The 22,236-nt window shown below is 37.8% G+C and overlaps 1 protein-coding gene across 3 annotated transcripts in view; it reads right to left on the bottom strand.

Annotated features, from left to right (window-relative positions):
* IARS2 (isoleucyl-tRNA synthetase 2, mitochondrial) overlaps window positions 1–22,236 on the bottom strand; it is a 77,554-nt gene that overhangs the window by 36,975 nt on the left and 18,343 nt on the right. For all 3 annotated transcript variants that reach the window (XR_009210912.1, XR_009210913.1, XM_032137433.2), the window contains exons 12-15: window positions 20,220–20,380; window positions 9,400–9,502; window positions 7,870–7,963; window positions 157–265 (exon numbers count right to left, since the gene is read on the bottom strand). Coding sequence is in view for 1 of the 3 variants with exons in the window: in XM_032137433.2 (XP_031993324.1) it covers window positions 157–265; window positions 7,870–7,963; window positions 9,400–9,502; window positions 20,220–20,380 (467 nt within the window). In the remaining 2 variants the exon portion in view is untranslated. The remainder of the gene's footprint in view (window positions 1–156; window positions 266–7,869; window positions 7,964–9,399; window positions 9,503–20,219; window positions 20,381–22,236) is intronic.

Genomic DNA, 22,236 nt, shown 5'->3' with positions numbered 1-22,236 from the left:
TGTTGTCTCCTTTTTCCTTTCTCTTTTTTTTACTTCAAATTCTTACAGGACACTGTAAGCAATCATGAGGGGTGCCTTATCATCTCTATAGTACTCAGCATAGTGCTTCACACACTGGCAGGTACTCAGCAGATTGGTTCAGACATAAATACTTACTTATAAGGTGCTCTCTTCCTTGCTGCCACACTTGTTAATAAGGATGACTGAAACCAACCCCCGAGCTGGTCTTTTCCTTCCAAGTACAAATCTGCTCTTTGGTCAGGACCTCAAAATTAAGTATTAAAAGAAAAAAACCCAGAAATTTAAGTTAATTAAAATAGAAAAAGAATATACTTCCTAATAACAATTAGTGGGGAGGAAGGGAAGTAACTTTACAATAGAGAAAACTGACAGATGCCACCTTAACCAAGAAAATGACCAAAGTTACACATTTACCAGTAGTAACGGGACAGAGGTGTATCACGTGACTTCTGAAATGATGTAATGAAATAAACACAGTATCCTTTCTGTGATATTCCTACTTGAAATGCGTAACGTGAATCTAATCACGACAATGCACCCCACAAACCCAGAGAGACAACCTACAAAATACACCTGTACTGCATGAATGTCAAGAAATGTCATGAAATGTCATGAAACACACAGAACAAGAACTAGAGAGACATGACAATTAAATGTGACATGTGATCTCAGATTAGATCTTGGGTCCTTTTTTTTTCCTCTTTCCACCTAGGATGTTATTGGGTAAAACTGAATAAGTTCTACAGACAGTTAACAGTATGGAATCAATGTTAATTCCCTAATTTTGGTATCTGTGTTGGTTATGTTAAGAGACTATCCATGTTTTGGGGAAATATATACTAAAATATTGAGATAAAAGATGCAACTTTTCCTCTACATATATATACACAGAGAGGATATATAAAGCAAATGTAGTAAAATGTTAACGCTGGGAAATCTAGATGAAGAGCATGCTGTAATTCTTTATAATACTTTATGACTTTTCAAAATAAAAGGGTTTTCAAAAAAAGTAACATGAGATCTTTGATAAAGATTACATCCATATTTTAAATCTAAACTCACAACTCTCAAAGCCCCCATAATCCCTTTTATCTGTAAAATTATGATTTGTCCTTGTATCCTAAGATTGAAGATTTAGTGTTGTAATCTTTATGTAAGAAAGATTACCTGAGTGGAGGTGGGGAAACAAAATTTAAATAACTGAATCAAACCAATTCAATTGCATCAATATTACTGAACACTTGTTATACAGCAGGCATTGTGTTAGACCCTGGGGAAGGAAATCTGGACTCTGCATTCTTGGAGCTGACATCCAGTAGGGTAGATTTTATGTTAAGCAAGAAATAAGTGTGATGGGGCCAGGTGCAGTGTCTCACGCCTGTAATCCCAGCACTTTGGGAGGTGGAGGCTGGCAAATCCTGAGGTCAGGAGTTCGAGACCAGCTTGACCAACATGGCGAAACTCCATCTCTAAAAATACAAAAATTATCTGGGCATGGTGGCGGGCACCTATAATCCCAGCTACTTGAGAGGCTGACGCAGGAGAATCACTTGAACCCGGGAGGTGGAGGTTACAGTGAGCAGAGATTGTGCCACTGCACTCTAGCCTGGGCGATAGAGCGAGACTCTGTCTCAAAAAAAAGGAAAAGAAACAACTGTGATAGGTGTTATCAAGAGGAAAATAAAGGGTTTAACCTAATCTGTGCAGCCAGGAAAGTCTGAGATAATGTAAGAAGGTAAATGCATATGCAGTGAAAACAAATCTTTAGCTAGGCCAAGAAAATAGAAAAGAAGGTCCAAATAAACAAAATCAGAAATGAAAAAGGAGACATGGGGCCGGGTGCGGTGGCTCACGCCTGTAATCCCAGAACTTTGGGAGGCAGAGGTGGGTGGATCACGAGGTCAGGAGTTCAAGACCGGCCTGGCCAAGATGGTGAAACCCCATCTCTACTAAAAATGCAAACATTAGCCAGGCATGGTGGCGGGCACCTGTAACCCCAGCTACTTGGGAGGAATGAGGCAGAGAACTGCTTGAACCTGGGAGGCGGAGTTTGCAGTGAGATGCAGTGCCACTGCACTCCAGTCTGGGCGACAGAGCAAGACTCCATCTCAAAAAAAAAAAAAAAAAAAAAGAGAAAGGAGACATACAACAGACAACACAGAAATACAAAGGATCATCACAGACTACTATAAACAAATGTACACTAACACATAGGAAAACCTGGAGGAAATGGATAAACCCCTGGACACATACAACCTACGAAGATTAAACCAGGAAGAAATAGAACAGTAAGGAGTAACCGGACTGAATAAGTAACAAAAAGTCTCCCAACAAAGAAAAGTCTAGGACCAGATGGCTTTACTGCTGAATTCTACCAAATATATAAAGAACAACAACAATTCTGTTCAAACTACTCCAGAGAATGGAAGAGGAGGAAACTCTTCTTAAATCACTGTACAAAGCCAGCATTAGCCTCATACCAAAACCAGGCAAAGACACAACAAAAAAGAAAACTACAGGCCAATACCTCTGTTGAACAAAGACACAAAAATCCTCAACAGGCCACTCGCGAGTAGCTCATGCCTGTAATACCAACACTTTGGGAGGCTGAGGCAGGTGGCTCATGAGGTCAGGAGATCGAGACCATCCTGGCTAACATGGTGAAACCCATCTCTACTAAAAATACAAAAAATTAGCCGGGCGTGGTGGTGGACACCTGTAGTCGCAGCTACTCGGGAGGCTGAGGCAGGAGAATTGCTTGAACCTAGAAGGTGGGGGTTGCAGTGAGCCAAGATGGTGCCACTGCACTCCAGCCTGGGCAACAGAGTGAGACTCTGCCTCAAAAAAAAAAGAAAAAAAAAATTCAATGTGGCCAGGCATCGTGGCTCATGCCTGTAATCCCAGCACTGTGGGAGGCTGAGCGGGGCTGATCCCTTGAGGTCAGGAGTTCGAGACCAGCCTGGCCAACATGGTGAAACCTCATCTGCATTAAAAATATAAAAATTGCCAGGCAGAGTGGCTCACACCTGTAATCCCAGCACTTTGGGAGGCTAAGGTGGATAGATCACCTGAGGTGGGGAGTTCAATTCCAGCCTGACCAACATGGTGAAACCCCATCTCTACTAAAAATACAAAATTAGCCGGGCGTGATGGCACATGCCTGCAGTCACAGCTACTTGGGAAGCTGAGGCAGGAGAATTGGGAGGTGAGGTTGCAGTGAGCCCAGGTTGCGCAATTGCACTCCAGCCTGGGCAAGAAGAGTGAAACTCCGTCTCAAAAATATAAATAAATAAATAAAAATTAACCGGGGGTGGTGGCACATGCTTATAATCCCAGCTACTCTGGAGGCTCAGGCAGGAGAATCACTAGAACTCGGGAGGCGGAGGTTGCAGTGAGCCGAGACTGTGTGCCACTGCACTCCAGCCTGGGTGACAGAGCGAGACTCTGTCTCAAATAAATAAATAAATAAATAAATAAAGATTCAATGCGGTTCCATGCAAAATACCAATGATATTCTTCACAGAAACAGAAAAACTCATACGGAAAATTCATCCTAAAATTCATACGGAAACACAAAAGACTCCCAAATAGTCAAAACAATACTGAGCAAAAAGCACAAAGCTGGAGGCATCACACTGCCCAACTTCAAAATATACTGCAAAGTTATAGTAAAAAACAGCATGGTGTTGGTATAAAAACAGACGCTTAGACCAATGGGACGGAATAGTGAACCCAGAAATAAATCCACCTGTTTATTGTCAACTGATTTCCAACAAAGGCACCAAGAACATACAGTGGGAAAAGGACACCCTCTTTAAGAAATAGTGCTGGAAAAACTGGCTATCCATGTGCAGAAGAATGAAAATAAAACCCCAGCCTGGCTAACATGGTGAAACCCCGTCTCTACTAAAAATACAAAAAATTAGCCAGGCGTGGTGGTGGGTGCCTGTAGTCCCAGCTACTCGGGAGGCTGGGGCAGGAGAATGGCGTGAACCCAGGAGGTGGAGCTTGCAGTGAGCTGAGATCGTGCCACTGCACTCCAGCCTAGGCGACAGAGCGAGACTCTGTCTCAAAAAAGAAAAAAAAAGAAAGAAAAGAAAAGAAAATAGACCCCTACCTCTCACCATATGCAAAAATCAGCTCAAAAGAGAGACTTAAATCTAAGGCCCCCAACTATGAAACTACTAAGGAAAACACAGGAGAAATCCTCCAGGACATTGGTCTAGGCAAAAATGTTATGGCTAAGACTTCAAAAGCACAAGTAAAGGAACAAAAATAGACAAATGGGACTATATTAAGAAAAAGCTGCAGCACAGCAAAGGAAACAATCAACACAGTGAAGAGACAACCCGTAGAATGGAAGAAAATCTTTGCAAACTATTTGTCTGACAAGAGACTAATATTCAGATTATAAAGGAATTCAAATAAAGAAACAGCAAAAACAAGAAACAACAAAAAAAATCTCATTACAAAGTGGGGAAAGGGTCTGAACAGACATTTCTCAAAGGAAGTCATACAAATGGACAATAGGTATATGAAAAAATGTTCAACATCACTAATCATCAGGGAAGTGCAAATCAAAACCACAGTGATCTATCATCTTACTCCAGTTAGCCCACAATGGCTATTATCAAAAAGAAAGTAACAAATGATGGCAAGGATGTGGAGAGAATGGAACTATTATACACTGTTGGTGGGAATGTAAATTAGTACAGTCATTATAAAAAACATCATAGAGGTTTCTTTTCAAAAAACTAAAAACAGAACTACCATATGATCCAGCAATCCCACTACTAGGTATTTATGCAAAGGAAATAAAATCAGCATATCCACAGGATACCTGCATCTCCATGTTTATTACAACACTACTCACAATAGCCAAGATATGGAAACAGTCTAACTATCCATCAAAGATGAATGGATAAAGAAAATGTGATAAATAAACACAATGGAATACTATTCAGCCATAAATAAGAATGAAATCCTGTCATCAGCAGCAACATGGATGGAACTGGAGGTCATGATGTTAAATGAAATAAGCCAAGCATAGAAAGACAAATACTCCATATTCTCACTCATATGTGGGAGCTAAAAAAGTTGATCTTATGGAGGTAGAAAGTAGAATGACAGTTACCAGAGGCTGGGAAGGGTGAGAGGGAGGGATGAAGAGAGTTTGGTTAATGGGGATAGAAAAGGAGTTACATATACGGGATAAATTCTAGTGTTTAATACAGTAGGGTAAATATAGTAACCATTTATTGCATATTTCAAAATAACTAGAAGGGAAGATATAAAATGTTCCCACCACAAAGAAATGGTAAATGTTTGGGATGATAGGTATCTTAAATACCCTCATTTGATCATTACATATTGAATGCACCTATCAAAACACTACACATAATAATATGTACAATTATTATGAATTAATTTAAAATTTTTCTGTTGCAGTGAAAATTATTTGGTTAAGAATATCACACTCTGGCCAAGTGCGGTGGCTCACATCCGTAATCCCAGCACTTTGGGAACTGAGGCAGATGGATCACTTGAGGCCAGGAGTTTGAGACCAGCCTGGCCAACACGGTGAAACCCCTTCTCTACTAAAAACACAAAAATGGTGGCACATGCCTGTAATCCCAGCTACTCAGGAGGCAGAGACAGGAGAGTCACTTGAACTCAAGAGGCGGAGGCTGCAGTGAGCTGAGATCGCACCACTGCACTCCATCCTGGGCAACAGAGTGAGACACTGTTTCAAAAAAAAAAAAATCACACTCTAGAAATATTATGACTAAACTCTATCAGATAGATTTTAATGACAGTTTTCATGGATTTTAACCCACTTTAACCCACTTGACAGTGCCAAATACAACGTGCGCTTACTGCACTTGGTAATGTAAAACCATTTCAGAAACTGAAAAGCAACAATGATAGTAGCATTAATTCTCACAAAGCCTAAAGCAGTGAATAAACTTTGAAATACACTATACCTCACTGTTTCACAATTGGCATACTCTTTTCTGAAATTCAGAATGCTGCCCAAAATGTGCCAGCAGGAAACTCTTCTTCCTACTACCTTAAGTAGTGGTACTGACCTGCATTTTCAATACATAGTCATGCATTGCTTAATAATAGAGATATGCTCTGAGAAATGTGTCCTTAGGTGATTTCATCATTGTGTGAACATCATAGAGTGTACTTACACAAACCTCAATGGGATAGTAGCCTACTCTACACCTAGCCAACAAGGCATAGTGTTTTGCCTCTAGGCTACAAACCTGCACATCATGTTACTATACTGAATACTGCAGGCAATGTCAGCACATGGTACATATTTGTGTATCTAAACATATCTAAACACAAAAAAGGTACAGTAAAAATACAGTGGTCATCCCTTGATATATGCAAAGGATTGGCTCTAGGACCCACCAAACCCCCAGCCCCCCACCCCCATATGTACCAAAATCTGTGAATACTCAAGTCCCACAGTTGGCCCTGCTGAACCTGCATATATGAAAAGTCAGCCCTCCCTTTCTATATGTGGGTTTCAAATCCTGAGAATACTATATTTTCCATCTGCATTTCATTGAAAAAAATTGCATGTAAGTAGACCTGTGCAGTCAGAACCCTGTTGTTCAGAAGTCGAATTTATTACCATCTTGTGGGGCCATCATCATATATGCAGTCTGCTACTGACTGGAATGTCATTATATAACACATGACTGTAATTTAGGGAAACCAAGTACCTAAACTTGCAGTATTTTCTCTCAAATATGCTGTGAGAAAATTATGAAATAATAATTCTGAAAATCACTACAAAAAAATTATAAAAATATGTTAACTTATATTTGGCCATTATTATTATGCACATTTTACCTGTAATAGAGAGTAAACATGAATTTACATGCATTTTGTTTTTCAAACTTCCTAAGCTGAAAGAAAGGCTTAAATGAAGGAAATAGATCCACCTACTACAAATCCTATTGTGCGATTCATAGACAAGCTACTTTTCCCACATACCCTTACTCCAGAAAGCAAACAGGGTCTCTCGGGCCAAAGCTGGCCCTTAGTAGGAGTGTGAGGAACTGTGTGATCCATCACTGCTTCTGTGACATCTCATCTCTGTCTCCAATTTTACAGCGATAACAAGCCTTGTTCTTCATTTGAACTCTATCTTCACTTAGTTGCCTTAAAAATATTTCCTCTCAAGCATCTAAACACATCCTCTAATATGTGCCTTCTCCTACTACTCCTTTCTAATTCCTGCCCAATGTCTCTCATTTCTCTTTAACCAATCAGTCAAAAACATTCCCTAATTATCAGTAAGTATAAAGTTAGTCAGCTGTTTGTACAGAGAAGAGAAAAAGCCACAAAAAGCAATGTACTATAGAAGATGAGAACTGAAAATCGGGGTACTTGAGTTCTAGTTTGACACTATTAAGCTATGTGACCATCACCTAATGTGGCTCTAAGTCAATTTCATTTTCTCTTCTGAAAAATGATGGGGTCTTCCCCATCATTTCAGTGACTTCCAAACTTTGTTTTACAAAACTGGGTGCCCTGGGGTTGCCAAGTGGCCAAGGAGAGTGAACTGGTTGAAAGGAGGAAAAATATTCCCATTTTTAACTATTTTCTGTATTGTAAATTCTAAATGAAATTTCATCTAGAAAAACAGAAAAAGGTTTAGAAATCACTGGATTAAGTAAATTCTAAGGGTCCTTCCAGGTCTAAAATATAGCAGATCTCTAAATAAAGCACACACACAAAAAAGGTTTTGATTATAGATCCCTTCTAAATATCAATTCCATATTTTCAAAACTTCTTGATCGGCATATATCTATTTTTAAAAATTACCTGGAAGAACATAAGACCATGAAGTTCCGCTATCAAACCAGATGTCCAAAATATCCTGACCTGGCACATATTCCAAGGCATCAGGGCCACCAACCTAGTAAGATAACGTAAAAGCATGTTAGGTGCACAAAGATCACAATATAGACAACAAATACTGTACCCCAAAAGTCTTCAGAAAATGAAATGCAACCATGAAGTTCACATTTTTAGATGAAATTTACAGTATTTTTAACCATTTCACAGTTAACTACAACTCCCTGCATTCACATTTAAAAGTATCTGTGGCCACTGAATTACAAATTTACCAATGTAATATGAATTGGTTTTTATTTCCTTGAAATTAACTTTAAATTTGGATATTTTAATGTGTGATACAATCAGCTAACTCTACTACAGATCCTACAAAGGCCTGATGTAACATTAGGCACTGTTCTCTCACAGTAAATTACATGAGCTTAGTCAATCAAATCAGTCAACATCAATCAATCCTGGCCCTCAGTGAGATAACAATTGACCCTCACATTCCACTACTTTATTAAATACTACACTTTGTTTTTTGTTGTTGTTGCTGTTTTGTTTTGTTTTTGAGACAGAGTCTCACCCTGTCGCCCAGCCTGGAGTGCAATAGCACGATCTCAGCTCACTGCAACCTCCGTCTCCTGGGTTCAAGCGATTCTCCTGCCTCGGCCTCCAAAGTACCTGGGACTAAAGGCATGTTGCACCACCATGCCTGGGTAACTTTTTCTTCTTTTTTTTTTTTTTTGGAGACAGAGTTTCACTCTGTTGCCCAGGCTAGAGTACAGTGGTGTGATCTCGGCTCACTGCCAGCTCTGCCACCCGGGTTCACGCCATTCTCCTGCCTCAGCCTCCCAAGTAGCTGGGACTACAGGTGCCCGCCATCGCATCCAGCTAATTTTTTTGTATTTTTAGTAGAGACAGGGTTCCACCATGTTAGCCAGAATGGTCTTGATCTCCTGACCTCGTGATCCGCCCACCTCAGCCTCCCAAAGTGCTGGGATTACAGGTGTGCACCACTGCGACTGACCTAATAATACACTTTGTTTTAGGGGGATGGGCTCTCACTCTGTCACCCAGGCTGCAGTGCAGTGATGCAATCTCGGCTCGCTGCAACTGTCTTCCAGGCTCAAGCCATCCTCCCACCTCAACCTCCCGAGTAGCTGGGACTACAGGCGCATGCCACAATGCTCGGCTAATTTTTATATGTTTCTGTAGAGGCAGGGTTTTGCCATGTTGCCCAGGCTGGTCTCAAACTCATGGACTCAAGCTATCTGCCTGCCTCAGCCTTTCAAAGTGCTGGGATTACAGGTGTGAGCCATCATGCCCAGCCTTAAATACTACACTTCTATAGTTAAACAAAATGTCTACTTTCAAACTGCATTAGCTTCTAATTTACAGTAAATAAATTTGTTAACTTTACATAAGATAATTTTTTAACTCTCAAGAATTTCTCATGTTGTCATTAAGTCCTGTAATACATACAAAGGCTGTTAAATACAAACAGAAATTTACCTCAGATAAGACTTCTTTTGGAAGAAGTTGCTCAGGGGGAAGAGTCCACCAGATATCACTGCCGTGTTGTTCCACTAGTTTAACAATATGCTCAATGGTTTGGCTATTTCGGGGGGACATGGCAGAATTATCCAATTAACTATTGTGATGAATAACAAACATTTTAAAATTAAGAAATAGTGATTTCTTTTCCTATCTTTTTCTTCAAACCTTAGTTTGAGGAAAAAGCTGCTATCATTTTAAATTCAATATAAATAAAAAATTGATTATACATATCCTTAAAAAGAAAAAAAAAGGCTTCTTCTGACCGTTTCTGTTACTGATTCACCTATTTCTTACTAATCTATTTTCTATCCAGGTACTTATACTCAAAACCTCCTAATTATCTTTCCTCTTCTGATTTCTGCCTAAATTAAACCAACACATTCTCTCAGTTCTACCTTTGAAAGATTACAGTGGTTCCCACTGACACTGTATCAGTCCAACCTCATTCCCTCAAAACTAAACTGATGCAATCAATGGTCTGAGAGTACTTCCCCCACCCTCATCCCTTTACTTTACAAAACAGACCTTGAAATACATGCATTCCTAAACTGCTTTTATCACACGAATTCTCTGCTTGAAAACTTTCCAGGACTCCCTCCCTGCTCACAGGCATCTGCATAAGATGCAATGCCATGCTAGAGCAGAGACTGTGATGACAGACATCCAGGCTTATATTCTGACTGTCACTTTGTATTTATATGACCATGCACACGTTCTAAAGACCTAGCTTTCCCTTCTGTTAAGAACAATCTATTTCATTGTTCAGAAACTATTGAACACCTCCAGCATCTTGGGCACAGGCACTAGAGATACAGCAGTTGGCAAAATACACGAGATCCCTCCCCTGATGAAACTTAACATTGTAGTAATCCTAGACACTTCCCTCAGAACAACTACAAACTAAATGAGACTATACATGTAAAACTTAGTACAGTACCTAACACATGACGGAAAGCCAATCAACCCCTATCAAATAAATAACAGAACTGGTCGTATCTTTGGGAAGATATACAGTAATAAATTATTTGAAAATTAAACTCAGGGAAAAAAACTCATACTATAGTTTCTCACAAAAATAACATATTTTTGATTTATTAGAATATTGAATTTATTATTGCAGCTTTGTTGCTATTACAGCTTCCTCTAGTTGCTTTTCATTTAGTCACAGTACATATAATGGCCAACAGCATGGATCCTGCCAGCAGGGGGCTTTGGCTTAATTTCTGGCTCCACCACTTGAACCCGGGCAAGGCACTTAACATTTCTGTGCCTCAGTTTCCTCATTTGTGAAACACAAATAGTAACAGCATCATTAAGAGACTTCCTATGAATATTAACTGAGTTAATAAATATAAAACACATAGAACAATACCTGGCACATTTGAATAAATATTATGTAAGCATTATTCAAACTGATTATTTGATGTCAGGTCTGGCCTGATAATTCACAGATAAATGAAGTGTTTACCAAAAATTGTTGTGGAAAGCAAAATCAAATGAGTATAAATTAAATATGCTCTACAGGCCGGGTGCAGTGGCTCACGCCTGTAATCCCATCACTCTGGGAGGCCCAGGCGGGCAGATCACGGGGTCAGGAGATCCAGACCATCCTGGTTAACACGGTGAAACCCCATTTCTACTAAAAAAATACAAAAAAATTAGCTGGGCATGGTGGCGGGCGCCTGTAGTCCCAGCTACTTGGGAGACTGAGGCAGGAGAATGGCGTGAACCCGGGAGGCGGAGCTTGCAGTGAGCCAAGATTGCGCCACTGCACTCCAGCCTGGGCGACAGAGCGAGACTCTGTCTCAAAAAAAAATAAATAAATAAATAAATATGCTCTACAAATTTAAATTTGAAGTATCTTATAAAAGCTGGATATCACTAAGTTGGTATTCTATGAAGGACAGATTTTAAAAGTATAATATTACCATCATGTACTTTGAAGAACTTATAATGAGAAAAGAAAATGGGCATAAATGCATGTTTCTAAGACAGTGAATCATTTTAGATGGACTTTAATGATAAACTTTTATGTTATCAGACCATAAAAACCTTATGTAATAACTACCTAGTTATACGACAATAGTATTTAGTTACATATTACTATTTTATATAGTTTGTCCAGAACATTTTCAGTTAAGAAAATATGAATATGGTATAATAGAAAAATCTGAATAAATCTAAAGACTAAAAGAAAAAAAAAACAAAAAGATTACAACCATAAAAGAGAGATACTAGTAAAGTACATTTACATGGACATATACGCACAATTACAGTTGATACCACTGTTCATACTAAGGAAATTCTCATTAAAAAAAAATAATTCTAAAAATGGGTGTCATTTTGCCTTTTTTTTTTTTACAATGTTATCATTAGACTGGCAAGTTTAGGTAAAGAGTAAAATAAAACAGTAAAATGGTTTTAAATGTATTGGAAAAACACATAAAAATAATAACAAAGTAAAAGTAAATGCCTCAAATTTCATATTAATTTAGCAAATATGGTAGAAACGTTAGGATAAAGAGTATTAACCAAAACCATGTATACATACACCACATATCTTTTTCGAAGCACTAATTGGATTCACAGAAATACACAGTGGGTCTTGAGAAATGATTTGTTCTGCACCTTAGGGTTCCTTAAATTATGAGGCTAAGCAAGTAACAGTTAAAACCAGGGCTCGAATTTGTGTTTCCTAAATCATACATAGTTTGGTGTGCTGTTTTTACTTATTGATTCTGCCTCTCTAACTCATCTATAAAGACAACACTGTAACTGAATTCACACTCTTACTCTCTGGAGTTTGCTAAGCAATGGCAGAAAGGCTCTTTCACCCAGGCATAGAGTGAAGACTGCGTATCAGAGATGAAGTGAGGAACTAGGCAGTCTCAGGAGATTAGTGTGTTGACACAGCAAGCACTAAGTCCAAAGACCAGCCTCTAACTGTGACTTACTGGAAAATGACAGGAATAAATCATATTATTTTTTGAGTTTCAGTTTCTATAAACATTGGAAAAAGTGACGAAGAAGACTAGGTGAAAATTTTTATTCTTAAAAGAAAAAGTCCTAATAACTAAAGAAAGTGAGTAACCTTACGACTATAGATGAAACATATCCATTTTATTTTATTTAATTAATTTTTTTGAGACAAGGTATCACTCTGTGGCCCAAGCTGGATTGCAGTGGCATGATCATAGCTCACTTGAAGCCTTGAACTCCTGCGTCAAGTAATCCTCCCGCCTCAGCCTCCCGAGTACCTGGGACTACAGGCCCATGCCAACATGCCCTGTTTTTCCCCCTCCCCTCTAGAGATGGGGATCTCGCTTTGTTGCTCAGGCTGGTCTCAAATGCCTGGCCTCATGCAATCCTCCAGGCCTAGCCTCCCAAAATGCGGAGATTATGGGTTGTGAGCCACCACACTCAGCTCCACATCCATATTTTAGAATCCTAAATTCAACTTTAATAAAACTAAGCTCTTTTTCATATTCTTGGCCTGGCACAGTGGCTCATGACTACAATCCTAGCACTTTGGGAGGCCAAGGCAGGAGGATCACTTGAGCCCAAGAGTTCAAGACCAGCCTGGGCAACATAGTAAAGACCCCAACTCTATTTTAAAAAAAATAAAAATAAGTTCTTTTTCATATTCCTAAATATCAGAAAATGCAATGACATTTTAAATGTTATTTAACTATATTCAAGTAACCTACTAAGCATATAACTAAAAGCATTAAGAAAGATTCCAATTTTGCTGTTGGCATGTTATTAAAGCAATGGTAAAATCCCAAGTTTAGTCAGACACCTCTAGTGTAAAATTCATTGTAATTGCTACTTTTTTATAACAATATTAGTAATTTACTTAGATATAGAGCATATTTTAACATAAGAAATGTAATTTTGTGTTTTATATATACTTTATTTGCAAATTTAAAAAACTTTTTAAAAAACTGACAAAAGTCTCTTAGTGAGGAGGAAAGGTTTTTTGTTTTTCTTTTAGCTTACCTAATTACACTTATGAGAAACAACGTAACTACACATTAGCTACACCAATGAAAAGCAATCCTGTAATTATTTTTAAAAATCCAATTTCAAAAAGGCTATCGTAAATAAAACAACATACTTCAGATTTTTTTCCTTGTTACATATGTATATGAATCAGAACAAAAGAAAAATTTGTTCAATGTATCCAAAAGAAACATGAAACATTTTTAAGGGAAGAAGCTTTATCTCATTAAGAGAGCAAGTCTCACTAATACTTAGAGAGCAAGACTTCCTTCCTTACTTTATACTGTGAATTATGAAAAACATCATGTTCTAAATAAAGTCTACTAAATGTACTTTAGTAAGCATTATGTTCTATAATTCGGTACTATGAGATTCTAGATAAATTATTTATATTTTTAAAACAATAAAGTTAATTTTAAAATGAGAGAGTAAAGAAAAACCCAACAAATATATGTTAATTAGCTAGATTTAGCCATTCCACAATGCATACATATTTCAAAACATGGTGTACATAATATATGCAATTTTTGTCAACTGAATAAATTAATTTTGCGCGGGCACAGTGGCTCACACCTGTAATCCTAGCACTTTGGAAGGCTGAGATAGGTGGATCACTTGAGCTAAGGACTTCAAGACCAGCCTGGGCAACATGGCAAAACCCGGTCTCTACAAAAATACAAAACTTAGCCAGGTATGGTGGTGCGTGACTGTAGTCTCAGCTACTTGGGGGTGCTGAGGCAGGAGGATCACTTGAACCCAGGAGGCAGAGGATGCAGTGAGCCGAGATTGTGCCACTGCACTCCAGCCTGGTGACAGAGCGAGACTCCGTCTCAAAAAAAAAAAAAAAAAGAGGCCGGGCATGGTGGCTCACGTCTGTAATCCCAGCACTTTGGGAGGCAGAGGCGGGTGGATCACCTGAGGTGGGGAGTTCGAGACCAGCCTGACCTACATGAAGAAACCCCATTTCTACTAAATATACAAAAATTAGCCAGGCACAGTGGCGCAGGCCTGTAATCCCAGCTACGTGGGAGGCCGAAGCAGGAGAATCACTTGAACCTGGGAGGCAGAGGTTGCAGTTAGCCAAGATCCCACCATTGCACTCCAGCCTGGGGAACAAGAGCAAGACTCTATCTCAAAAAAAAAAAAAAAAAAAAAGTGTGACAGAGAGCTTTGAAAACAAAAATTGCAATAAAAATAGACATATAACCCACAAACTTGAGCTAGGTATAATGATGATAAAAACAAAGATAAATTTAATGTTCAAACAAAATCTAAAAAGATAATTTGAGAAAAGTATATAAAGTTAACTGTGAACAAGTGCTCAAAAGATACTCATTATAGAGACGTGACAAACATCTAACAAAATTCGAACGCTGGGTATGTTATGTTCATTTGATTTTCATACACAAGGAACTAGGCAACCATTAAGAGCTAAGCTGACATTTTTAACAGGTGCATATTCATTCTTCTATAACTAATTAAATTACATCTTCTTTTGTATATCATTATGTTCCTTTATAAACAATTGTAGTATTGGACATCTTATATACATATCTTCACACAAGAGGTATTAGTCCTATTTCCTTTGGGTAAATACTTAGAAGTGGAATTTTTTAATAATGAAACCAAGATAATACTTAAAAGATTTTTAAAATAATTTTCTGTTTCCTAAAAAAATTTTTAAACAATTTTCTAACTATTTCCTTGTGATATTTAATATTCTTCAGAAAAAATGCAGGAAAATTCCTAATTTGTCTGAAATTTAAGAATTCTACCTTTATTTCTTTAATATTGTATACTTAACACAAACTCATAGTTAACCTATAACCCAAAGATCAGTATAAACAACTGCTGATAAAAGTGGGTGAAACCTCTTATCAGTATGTAATCTATATGCTTCCATCTTAATGCTTTATTTCATAAAGCAATAAATCCATCATAAAACCTTGTACTTTACTCAAAGGCCTTATCTCAACACATGCATTATGTGTCCCTTCTTAGGTTTCAATCTGTGAAAATCCACTAGGTAGCATGAGCAACTATGACATCAGCCAATCATTCTGAACTTCGATATCAACTGGAATGAGGCTTATTTAGCGTGTTATGGACATTAAGCAGCATTAAGATTACCAAGCAACAAAGAAACGACTGCTGTCATCCCACTGTCTTCTGTGTTTTGCCTTTATAAGCAAAAATATTAAAGATTTAGACAACTTTTCTTCTCTAACTTACTGGAAGAAGAATGAGGTAAGAGGCTAAATGTTTCACATTTGTTTACTAAATTTAATTCTAGAACAAAGTGAAATTTGGGAGGGGAAATTCCATTTTTAATTTAATCCTAGATTTATGTTGTAAAGCTGACAACCATTTTGGAGAAATTTTTCTTTATTTAATGAACATAAACTTTTTGAACAAAAGGTTTATTATTGTTAACTGAGAAAAAATTTGATGTAGCTAAAATTAACACTCAAAAATTTGACATAGCTAAAGTTAACACTCAAATTATATTGGAAATTCCTTGGCTATTTTTACTAAATTTCTCATAATTTCCAGAAGTTAGGGGCTAAGTTTCCCTATGTTAACTATAGCATTAATAGCATGAAAGTGATATAACTGTTTGAAATGATGGAAGAAATTTAACCAACTTCTTTTCCTTCCCAGGTAGCCAGTATTTCTAAATTTTATCTTTTTTATGCTAAAAATTATTTATTCTGTTTTTATTGACTAGTAACAGATTTCAACCTAAATTCTAATGGTATTATATCACAGATTCAAAAAATGACCAATGACAGTAAAGTCAAAATGGAATTATTTCTTGAGAAAATACAAATATGATCTAAAATGCAAATGACACTATTAATTCAAATCAAAATAAAACACCAGCGTTTCAAATCTACCAGTCCCTAAACTTATTTAGAACATGAATACATCGAGACTTTCTTCTGTGAAACAAGTATACTTAGAGATAATGTACAGATCCCATGATGAGCAAAAGGAATCTCCTTATATGTTTAATGGTGTTATCAAGTGTAACAGCAACTCCATATGGACTGTGTACCAATTTCCAGTGGAGATGCTGTTACTTTTGATGGTTACCAACTTGCTACAGTATAAAAGTATAATAAAGACAGAAAATTGTGGTCACTTGGACTCTCATTTGATTCCGGCAGAAAAAAAGATAAACTTGCAGCCTGTTTTATAAAATTAACAAATGATTAAGAATTAATATCAATTTTCTTAAATTCAAGTTTTGCAACACCAAAAAGATCCAATAATGGAAAAGGATTAAAGTCATCATTCAGAAATGGTATACAGGAAAATGACCTATGAATTGACAGACAATATAGCTGAGTTTGTCTGTCATTTCTTTAGGCCAATATTCTGTATGACTGTGCTTCTTCAATATCAGAAATCGACTAACACCATGCAACCAACGCAATGGCAGGTACACAGAAGATAATCTGTAACACTACCATGTAAATGTATTGAGTAAATAAAACATAAATATACCTAATGAAAACTTGTTTGTGTTTTTCTGACAAAGCTCATATTTATTTCACCTAACTCACTGACCAGTCAACCTATGTACCATTTATCAGGATGTATCAATTAAACCAGTTTGCTATATTTACTAATACATATGTATGATCCACCTCAGAGTCCAGAGGGCTATTTCACCAAGGAATCCCCACCCACCTCAATCACTTCAGTGAAATTCCCTAGACATCTTGCTCTCTAAATAATGAAAAGAAGAGTAGCCAGGCATGGTGGCTCACGCCTATAATCCCAGCACTTTGGGAGGCCAAGGCAGGTGGATCACTTGAGGTCGGGAGTTTGAGACCAGCCTGACCAACATGGAGAAACCCCATCTCTATATTATATATATATATATATAATTACCAGGCATGTGGTCATCCCCCTAATCCAATATCGGAGGCAGAGGCAGGAAAACACTTGAACTGGAGGCAGAGGTTCGTGACTGAGATCTGCCATTTCATCCACCTAGAAAACAAAGTGAAATCCATCTCAAAACAAAAAGAAGAGGAGACAATGACATGGCTTATAAAAGTTTCCAAAAAAAAAAACCAACTCTCCAGTGTGAAATTTTAAACAAATGCTTGTGGAAATTCGTCTCAGCTATAATCACTTTAATTCTTTTTCTTTTAAACTAAGTCTGAGGCCGGGCATGGTGGCTCGTGCCTGTAATCACAGCACTCTGGGAGGCAGAGGCAGATGGATCCTTTGTGGCCAGGAGTTCGAGACCAGCCTCGTCAACGTGGCAAGAGCCCATCTCTACTAAAAATACAAGAATTAGCCAGGTCAGTGGCACGTGCCTGTAGTCCCAGCTACTCAGGAGGCTGAGGAGGGAGAATCACTTGAACCTGGGAGGCGGAGGTTGTAGTGAGCCAAGATCGCACCACTGCACTCCAGCCTGGGTGACAGAGTGAGACTGTATCAAAAATAAAATAAAATAATCTGAACTAGACAAAATTTACATAATTCTTAATATAAGTATTAAGATATTAGTAGTTTACATCTGACCAAGCTCTGTAAGAACAACACAGCAATAATATTTAGATTATTTCTAAAGTCTTACCTCAGCTCCAACTTATAATAATATTGAAACAGCTTTCCAATGACTTTCCAGTCTCTAGCCTCTACTTTCTTTTCCTAAAACATACTCTTACTCCTCAAGTCTACTTAAAAGTTTAAACTCCTTAACAGCATAATTTAGAAAAAATTCCATTCACCAAATTAAAAGAAATTGCTCAAAGAAAATGAAAACCTAGAATGTGTTCCTAAAAGGAATAATTAACATTCCCCTCTCCACATCTGTGAAAAACAGCAACAACACTCAAAGCCTCCCTAATATTACTAGAAGATAAACTAGCTAGACTATTATCTCATTAAAAACAGGGGCCATGTCAGTCTTGTTCACTGTAGCTACTAGCAGTTCCTAGCACTGACACGTACTAAGTGCTTAACAATGTGTTCTGTTTTGTTTCGTTCTGAAGAGACAGTGTCTTGTTCTGTCATCCAGGCTGGAGTGCAGTGGCATGATCATAGTTCACTATAACCTCAAACTCCTGGACTTGAGTGATCCTCTCGCCTTAGCCTCCCAAGTAGCTGGGACTACAGGCCCACACTACCACATCAACTAATTTTTAAATTTTTCTGTAGAGATGGGGTCTCACTGCAATCTTGAACTGCTGGCTTCAGGCAATCCTGCCGCCTTGGCCTCCCAAAGTGCTGGGATTACAGGCATAAGCCACTGCGCCCACATAAAAATGTTTCTTCAGTGAATACATGAATAGCTCATCGTCTATGGAATACTGTGCTTTACACCAAGTAGTTTGCATTTATTATTTAGTATTCATCACAGTCTACCTGCAACCATTGTTTTTCCTATTTTATAGAGGAGCCAGAGGTTAAGTAAATTCCTCAGAGTCTCACACACAGTGAATGGCAAAGTCTGGGTTCAAATTCAGTTGCCATTCTCCAAAGCTCACAGATTTCCAAGCAACTTCTCTTTCAAAAAGCACAAAAGGGAGCTGTTCGGGATAAAAGAATTATTCTAAGACATAATTATGATAGTGGCTGTAAAACTGAATAAATTTACTATAAATCACTTATAATAAATGAATTTTTTTCTTTTTTAATTTTTTTGAGATAGAGTCTCACTCTGTCACCCAGGATGGAGTCCAGTGGCGCAGTCTTGGCTAACTGCAACCTCTGCCTCCCAGGTTCAAGCAGTTCTCCGCCTGAGCCTCCGGAGTAGCTGAGATTACAGGCCCGCGCCACCATGCCTGGCTAACTTTTGTATTTTCGGTAGAGATGGGGTTTCACCATCTTGGCCAGGCTGGTCTTGAACTCCTGACCTCATGATCTACCAGCCTCGGCCTCCCAAAGTGCTGGGATTACAGGCGTGAGCCACCGCACCCGGCCATGAATTTTATAGTATGTAAAGTATGCCTTACTAAAGCTTAAGAATGAGGCTGATCTATGTGTAGTGATTTGGAATAAACCATAACACACAAAGTGAAAAAACTCTAGGCACAGAGCAGAAGATAGAGATATTCCCTTTTGTATAAACATATGTATGTGCTGACAGAAGAATTCATTTTTTCTGGAAAGATTCAGAAACAGCTGTAAACAATGACTGCCTCAAAAAAAGGTTCTGGATACCTGGAGTAGGAAAAAGCGTACTTTTCAGTGCACAAGCTTTTCTACTGTGAATTGTTCACTATGTCCATCTATTACCTTTCCAACTCAAAAAAAAAAAAAAAAAAAGGAAAGAAACAAGAAAAACTGGGAATATAATGATCAGTGTAATCATGTGCATTTAACTATATTATAATTTCTTAAATTTTAAGTATCTACATAATTACATAATCCCATTTCCACTGAAAAGGACAGCAGACTCAGAATGTGAGAGTGATTCTCTTCATTCCTGAAGAAAAAATACATTTCAGGCTCCCCAGCTAAACACTGTCCATCTTTGGATCCATGATACCTTAATATAGCCCAATAAATTCTCATAGAAAAAAAATCAGAGCCTTTACTTCTAAGTATCAATATTTAAGAAAATCTAGTTTTTAATAAAACTCTATGATAGAATCATTTTGAGTTTATATTTTAGACCCCAAAAAGACTATTTTAGCATATTTTATTTAACATATATAAATGGTTCTTAATGGACCACATTATTTTTCAATTTTTGAAGAAAAAATAATTCATTTTAAAACACTAAAAAATTTTAGAAAGCATTCTACCTGTTGATTAAGTATTCATCCTTCGTCTTATGATGAAACACAGGAATTGGAACACCCCAAACTCTTTGCCTTGATATACACCAATATGGCCGCCTGTCCATCATTTCAACCATGCCATTCAGTGCTGATCCAGGAATAAATTTCACCTTTTTTAACAATTCCTGCAATTAATTCATAAATCAAGTCTTGTGAGAGAAAGCAGAACAAGTATTCTAGAACAGTCAACTTTCCAAATGCATTTCTTTCTTTTGGATGTTTGCAGCCATTCACATATCTCCCTTACCCTCCCCTCAAAAAAACAACTAAAGAACTAAAAGATTTCAGAGCAAATAAGGCAAAGTAAAAATGGAGCCACAAAGAACTTAGCAAATAATATCAGGAGCAGTGATAATATCAGGGGCATTGTTGCATTTTTTAACAATGTTACAAAAGATTTCATACCAATTTCTAATTTACACCAACCCTAGATCAAAACTGGTAATAAAAGCTTTCATAGAACTATTATACTTCACTAAAACTATAGTTAAAATCAATTCAAACTTGATTTCCACCATTTTTTAAAATGCTTAAAAAATAAATTACTATCGTAGACTGCCAAAAAAAGATTGCGATATACCTAATTTTACATAATATAGTTTACAATATAGAAAACACTTTCTTAAAATAAGCCCAAGCATGTGGCCGAAACCTGTAATCCCAGCATTTTGGGAGGCTGAGGGGGGAGGATCACTTGAGCCCAAGAGTTCAAGGTTGCAGTGAGCTATGAGCATGACAGTGCACTCCATCCTGGGCGACAGAGCAAGAGCCTGTCTCTAAAATAAATCTCTCTCTCTCTCTCTCTCTCCATCGACAAATGGATAACAGTTACTTCCTCTCAAGAAAGCTCCCTTCCTCCATTTCCAAAATAAGGATGAAAACTGCTACCATTTGATTTAATGTGTCAACTAGCAAAAGATTGTATAGCAAAAATGTTTACTAATAGTCTCCAAAAAGGTCAAAATGTTAACTTCATTTTAAAAAATCTTGCTATCCATTAACAAAAGCATTTTTACATTTTCAAAGAAGGTTTAAATGGTTTCCTCACTCACCGTTAACTACCAGAAGTCCCCTCCCCCAAACTCTCTGTAGCACCACCTATTGGCAGAATGGCAAAATCTCTACAAATCAATTTGATTAATACTATACTTGGTTTAAAAGTCTAAGAAATGTGAATATTGAATAGATATTTGATTTTGCTAAGGAATAACTATCACTTTTTAAAGGTGGTGATAATGGCATAGGAATTATGCTTTAAAGAGTTTGGCTGAGCGTGGTGGCTCACGTCTGTAATCCCAGCACTTTGGGAGGCCAAGGTGGGTGGATCACCTGAGTTCGAGACCAGCCTGGCCAACATGGAGAAACCCTGTCTCTACCAAAAATACAAAAAAATTAGCTGGGCATGGTGGTGCATGCCTATAATCCCAACTAATCAGAAGGCTGAGGCAGGGAATTGCTTGAACCCGGGAGGCAGAGGTTGCTGTGAGCCAAGATCACACCATTCATTGCACTCCAGCCTGGGCAACAAGAGTGAAACTCCATCTCAAATAAATAAATAAATAAATACAGAGTTTATCTTTGGCTCACGCCTGTAATCCCAGCACTCTGGAAGGCCAAAGCAGGCAGACTGCTTGAGCTCAGGAGTTCGACACCTACCGGGGCAACTTGACAAAACCCTATCTCTAGAAAAAATACAAAAATTAGCCAGATGTGGTGGCACAGGCCTGTATTCCCAGCTACTCAGGAGGCTGAGGTGGGAGGATAGGTTGAGTTCAGGAGGTGGAGGTTGCAGTGAGCTGAGATCACACCACTGCACTCTGGCCTGGGTGACAGAGCAAGACCCTGTTTCAAAAAAAAAAAAAAGAAAAAAAGAGTTTATCTTTCAAATATATGTGTTAAAATATTGCCGGGACAATATATAATATGGAAGAAATAATGCCTGGAGTTTGCTTCAAAATAATCCAATTGTTAAGGGGTAAAA

This window comes from Hylobates moloch, unplaced genomic scaffold (assembly GCF_009828535.3).
Source record: "Hylobates moloch isolate HMO894 unplaced genomic scaffold, HMol_V3 SCAFFOLD_18, whole genome shotgun sequence".
NCBI lineage: Eukaryota > Metazoa > Chordata > Mammalia > Primates > Hylobatidae > Hylobates > Hylobates moloch.
The sequence above is the reverse complement of the archived record's forward strand: the minus strand, read 5'-3'. Positions and strand labels throughout refer to the sequence as shown.